This window comes from Chiloscyllium plagiosum, unplaced genomic scaffold, assembly GCF_037043375.1.
Source record: "Chiloscyllium plagiosum isolate Xiang-an unplaced genomic scaffold, Cpla_swu_hap1 HiC_scaffold_16, whole genome shotgun sequence".
In the NCBI taxonomy this organism is placed as follows: domain Eukaryota; kingdom Metazoa; phylum Chordata; class Chondrichthyes; order Orectolobiformes; family Hemiscylliidae; genus Chiloscyllium; species Chiloscyllium plagiosum.
In genome coordinates this window covers 11,551,694-11,557,693 of record NW_028270154.1, presented here as the reverse complement: position 1 = coordinate 11,557,693, position 6,000 = coordinate 11,551,694, and the positions used below count along the sequence as shown (strand labels likewise).

The window sequence follows — 6,000 nt, the reverse complement described above, 5'->3', positions numbered from 1 at the left end:
CGAAACAATGTCAGTCGCAAAGATTTCACCATCTCCTGCTGACAGCACTGTCAACATTTCTCAAGACGCTGGCTCAGTGGCTCAGATCAACTTATAAGACAGTGAGCTGCAACATCATATTGCTACGTTTGTCAGTGACAGGCCCACAGTTGCTCCAGGGAATGAGCTGACAGGAATCCCTTGAGAGTTCCTGGTAAAAATGAAACACAGAACTTCAAAGTGGGCTTCCTCTGTTCAATAAGAAAAGAACCGGAGGTCTCACGGAGGCTGGAACAGTCAGCGTCGCACTAACAAGCTCATTATAAGAAGCTGTCAGTGCCACAGGATAATGCATTGGGAGTATCATGATGCATTGTTAGATGAATGGCCTGCCCAGTCAGACACTACCCAGGCAGTCAGGCTGATCCCAGACCTGAGCCCTCCATTTCTTAACACCTACTGGGTGGCAGTGTGCAGCTTCTGACAAGTCCACACTCACAGATTAGCTCCTTGGACAAGGCGCTTACTAAAATTCTTTAGTGGGTTGTGTGCATCACAAACATCTCTTGCCCATCTCTGTTTCTCCTTGAACTTAGGACTCATAGGGCTATTTCAGGGGGCAGTTAAGAGTCACCCTCATTGCTGTGGGTCTGGAGTTACGTGTAGGTCGGACGATGGCAGATATCTTTCCCAGAAGGAACCAGGAGGGTTTTACAAAATTCAATGGCAGTGTCATGGTCACCACTATTGAGATGAGCTTTTAAATCCAGAGAGTGAGGAGCCTGTAGATTTCACTACTGCAGACAGTAGTCAGGGCCAGAATATTGTATCATTTCAAGGAGAAGTTGCAGCTAAAGGGGTCAAAGGGTATGTTATAGGAAGGATTTTATTAGGCTAGAGAAGGTTCAGAAGAGATTAAGCAGGGTGTTGCCAGGAATGGAAGGTTTGATTTATGAGGAGAGGTTGGATAGGTTGGGACTTTTTTCACTGGAGTGTAGGAGGTCAAGGGGTGACCTTATAGAGAATTATAAAATCATGAGAAATACAGATAAGGGGAATGGCTGGTGTCTTTTCCCTAGGTGGGGGATTTCAAGACTAGACAGCTTATTTTTAAGGTGAGAAGAGAAAGATTTAAAGAAGACACGAGGAGAATGTTTTTTCACTCAGACAGTAGTTTGTGGGTAGAATGACCTGCCAGAGGAAGTGGTGGATGTGGATACAGTTACAAAGTTTAAAAGACATTTGGATAAATTCATGTATAAGAAATATTTGGAGGGATATGGGCCAAGTGCAGGCAGGTGGGACTAGTTTAGTTTGGGATTATGGACTGGTTGGACCGAAGGGTCTGTTTCCATGCTATATGACTGTATATGGGGGCAAGGTAGGAACAAGCTATTGAGTTAGATGATCAGCCATGATCATAGTGAATGAAATAGCAGGCTTAAAGAGTCAAATGGTCCTGCTCCTACTTCTATTTACTATGTTTCTATGTTAACTACTTGAATTAGATTCTACCATGAATGACCATAGCACCATGTCCCCTAACCAGTGTCCAGTCCATATCCTGTTTGTTGGTGTACAAGACACTGACTTGAACAGACCTCTGTCCTTGGCCCCTGCTTCTGAGCTTCTGAAGGACTGTCACTGCTCCCAAACCCAAACCACAGGTTCAAATCCCATCTTCCGATAAGAGGACCCTGTAGTCCAAAGGTTGCTGCCCTTGCTGCTTTCAAATTAATGCAGGAGTCAGTACTCTTGCCCTGTCTATTCTAGGTGCGTCTGGTGTGCAGGGAATTAAAATCTAAACTTCAGAGGCTTCTCTATATGGTGACGAGAGGAGAGCTGGGACATGGTATTAAAGCTCTCACCATGATGCCATTGTGTCTGAACCCTCGCCGGAATCGAGCTGGTTTCAAGTGCGGGTATTCCTCTGTACTTGTTACTTTCATCCCCCAGACCTGCTTCCAGGCTTCATAGAGCTGGATGTGAACGGGGTAAACTCCAGAATGGTGAGGTGCCACTGCGTAGCCCATGTCAGTGGGAATACCATGCTCCTGCAAGAGAGAAACAGAACACCTGGTTTGTCATTGGACAGCTGAATAAACAAGGCTTTTTCCTTGAATGTCTCCTTAACCCTGAACAGATGCTGCCAGGAATCTGATAATGGTATACTCTAAGTGTGATGTTACTGTGGCATTAAGAGGTGTGCTTTGTCCTGGATTCTGTTCTGAGGACAGGTTTTGAGGCAGAGGTGAATGAGTAATCTACCAGAGCCATTAGAGTAAACAGCTTGAGAGGCCTTGGAATCTTTTTAGAATTTGGAACAATAGAAGCAGCCTGAGAGGGTGGGGTCAAGCTCCCACAGAACCAGGATCTTCAGCTTTCAGTAGTTGCTGTTTGGGTCTTGAGGAAGTGCAAGTTTGTTTTTTTTCTTTCTCACTTACAACCCAAAAGTTGGGGGTTCTCTTCCTGCTACAGGAGTTGCATATGAGACAATCTGTTTTCTGAATTTGCCCTTTGCCAAGGGAGTGTTTATGGGATGTTACTATATTGGAGCAGTTAATTAGTGATAGTTACTGTGTGTATTTTCTGTTGTTATTCCAATTTTTTTTCTTTTGTTGTATTTAAATTTTGATGGATGAATAAAGCATGTTTGCTTTAAATCCAGTAGTCTGACCATCAAGTTGCATTTGGAATGCAATATTTATCTTGAAAATAAGAAAAAGTTAGGGTTCACACTACCTTCTGCATATTTTAAGAGTGTTTGGTCTTTTGTCCACAATATAAGCAGGGTGGCACGGTGGTTAGCTCTGCTGCCTCACAGCGCCAGGACCCATGTTCAATTCCAGCCTCAGGTGACTGTCTGCATGGAGTTTGCACGTTCTCCCCGAGACTGTGTGGGCTCCCTCTGGGTGCTCTGGTTTCCTCCCACAATCCAAAGATACGTAGGTTAGGATGTCATGGGAAATTACCCACAGTGTCCGGGGATATGTAGGTTGGGCAGATTAGCTGTGGAGGTTGCAGGGATAGGGTAGGGAGGTGAACCTGGATGGGATACTCTTTGGACAGCTGGTGTGGGCTAGTTGGGATGAGTGGCATGTCCCCACCCTGTTAGGATTTGATTAAGCTGAAGTATTATGTCCAGGTTTATCTTATCCTTTCTAATTTAATGTTTTAGTGCTGACCCCTCCTCTGGCTTTGCTTTACCAAGTTCCTGACCCACTGATGGAATGCAGACAATGCTTTAAGCAAGCTGCCTTGAATATTCTGTTACTGAGACTCAGCGTGTCATTAATGCAGTCTCATAGAGCCACTATTCTGGAGTGGGTTCTCCACAAAGTGAGTGTTGGATGGTGAAGAAAGAACGTGAGAGAAAGGATGATAGTTCTTGAAACGTGGGCTCGGTGGACAATATTCTGAACCAAGCAGTCAGGCAGCAAGACAAGCTGTCAAGTTAGATACAGAGTAGATGTTCACTTATTGTAAGGTACAGTCAGGGGGAGAGTGTTGGTCAAGAATGGGACATTGGAAAGAAAAGTCAGGCAGCATCCGAGGAGCAGGAGAATCGACGGTTCAGGCAAGAGCCCTTCATCAGGAATGAGGATGAAGGGCTTTTGCCCGAAACGTCGATTCTCCTGCTCCTCGGATGCTGCCTGATCTGCTGTGCTTTTCCAGCACAATATTCTCTATCTCTAATCTCCAGCATGTGCAATCCTCACTTTCGCCCATTGGAAAGGAAGACCAAGCAGACTGGTCTCGTCGACAACGGAAGGAGAAACTGATGATGAAAAGTGAAGTGAAAGGAGAAAAATAGACATAGACTGAAAAATCATAGAATCCCTACAGTGTGGAAGCAGGCCATTCAGCCCATTGAGTCCACACTGACCTTCTGAAGAGCATCCCATGCAGACCCATCCCCTACCCTGTATTTTCCATGGCTAAACCCACCTAGTCACAGAATCCCTACAATGTGGAAATCAGCCATTTGGCCCAACAAGTCCACACCGACCCTTTGAAGAGTAGCCCACCCAGACCCATTCCCCTACCCGAAGTTTACCCCTGACTAATGCACCTAACCAACACATGCCTGAACAAGATGCCCAATTCTCCCTAACCTGCACATCTTTAGACTGTGGGAGGAAGCCAGAGCACCTGGAGAATGTGTGAACTCCACACAGTCAGTCACCCGAGGCTGGAACCGAACCTGGAGCCCTGGCACTGTGAAGCTGCAGTGTTAACCACTGAGCCACTGTGCCACCCCAAAAGGGATTGATAAAAGCAGAGAAGAAGCAAGGGCCCAGTTAAGGCTATAGTGACAACGACTGAACAAACCAAATATAGATGCTATCGGTTCTCCAATATGTTTTGGTTATAATGAGCCTCAGTGTAAAGATTAGAGTACTACTCAGACAGATTTCTTCTACACTGGGACACAGTGGATTTGTTAATGGATATCCAACACACAAAATACAGTCTGACAACTTTGTAAGGCCCTAGAATGAAGCACAAGAGGAAACTGAAGTGATTTATCCATCCCAGCCTGATGAGGGCCATAACTCTGTTTTCATTCACAGATCCTGCCTGAAAGAATTTCCAGTATTTTGTCTCTTTATTTCGGCATCTGCAGTATTCTGCCTCGATATGAACTCACTCCAACCTGCTTCATTTCCGTCATGAAGTGAATGAGCACAAGTCAATCTTCAACGGAAAATTCCCCAGGAATTCCAGCCGAGAGCCGAGCTCACCAAAATGCCAGCGCTGTGTGTCACAACATCCACAATTTCTAACTCCAGGTCAGATGTTTGCGAGTTCTTCTGCAGAATATAGGGCTGTTGCCCCAGTACTGACCTTGGATACGTCCCACTGTGCCACAAAACTGGTCCTGAAGAAGGGTTACACCTGAAACGTTGACGTCTCCACCTCCTGATGGTGCCTGGCTTGCTGTGTTCTTCCAAACTTCTGCTCGTCTACTTTGGATTCCAGCATCCGCAGTTTTTCTTGATCTCTAACAAAACTGGTAAAGGGCACCAGGGCATTTGAACTCAAGAACTCCTGATAACCAAACAGGCGCTTTACTAAACAACTAAATTTTCTTTTTCCAAATCAACCCATTCAGACATGGTATGATACTTGAACCTTGGCCTCCAAGCTCAGAATTGAAATGGGAGTGACAGCCCTTGACATCAAGGCCACAGGTGACACTTCACCTGATGAAGGGGCAGTGCTCCAAAAGCTTGTGATTTCGAATAGACCTGTTGGACTATAACCTGGTGTCATGTAACTTCTGACCGTGTCCACCCTGGTCCAACACTGGCACCTCCACATCATGGCACTTGGCTGAGTGTGCCAAAGTGTGTCCTAGCAAAACTGGAATCAATGGGTATTGGGGGACAAACTCTCTGCTGGTTGGAGTCATACCTGACACATAAGATGATCATTGTGGTTATTGGAGGTCAGTCATCTCAGCTCCAGGACATATCCACAGGAGTTACTCAGGGTAGTGTCCTTGACCCAACCATCTTCAGCTGCTTCATCAATGACCTTCCCTCGAACATAAGATCAGAACTGGGGATGTTCGCTGATGATTGTACAATGTTCTGAACCACTCGCAGCTCCTCAGATATTAAAGCAGTCCAGGTTCAAATGCACCAAGATCTGGACAATATCCAGGCTTGGGTTGACAAGTGGCAAGTAACATTCACTCCACACAAATGCCAGGCCAATAAAAGACAATCTAACCACTGCCTCTTGATTTTCAATGGTGTTACCACCACTGAATCCCCTACTATGCACATTCTTGGGATTACCATTAACCAGAAACTCAACTGAATTCACCATATAAACACAGTGGCTACAAGAGCAGGTTACATCCTAGGAATACTGTAGTGAATATCTCACATCCTGACTGCCCAGAACCTGTCCACCAACCACAAGGCACAAGTCAGGAGTGCGATGGAATACTCCGCACATGCCTGGAGGAGTGCAACGCCAAACAACACTCAAGAAGCTTCACACCGTCCA

The 6,000-nt window shown here is 45.7% G+C and overlaps 1 protein-coding gene across 8 annotated transcripts in view; it reads right to left on the bottom strand.

The window, feature by feature from the left end:
- Positions 1 to 6,000, bottom strand: part of ndst1b (N-deacetylase/N-sulfotransferase (heparan glucosaminyl) 1b) — a 292,956-nt gene that overhangs the window by 66,595 nt on the left and 220,361 nt on the right. For all 8 annotated transcript variants that reach the window (XR_015759698.1, XM_043703098.2, XM_043703100.2 and 5 more), the window contains one exon: positions 1,848 to 2,033. Coding sequence is in view for 7 of the 8 variants with exons in the window: in XM_043703098.2 (XP_043559033.1) it covers positions 1,848 to 2,033 (186 nt within the window). In the remaining variant the exon portion in view is untranslated. The remainder of the gene's footprint in view (positions 1 to 1,847; positions 2,034 to 6,000) is intronic.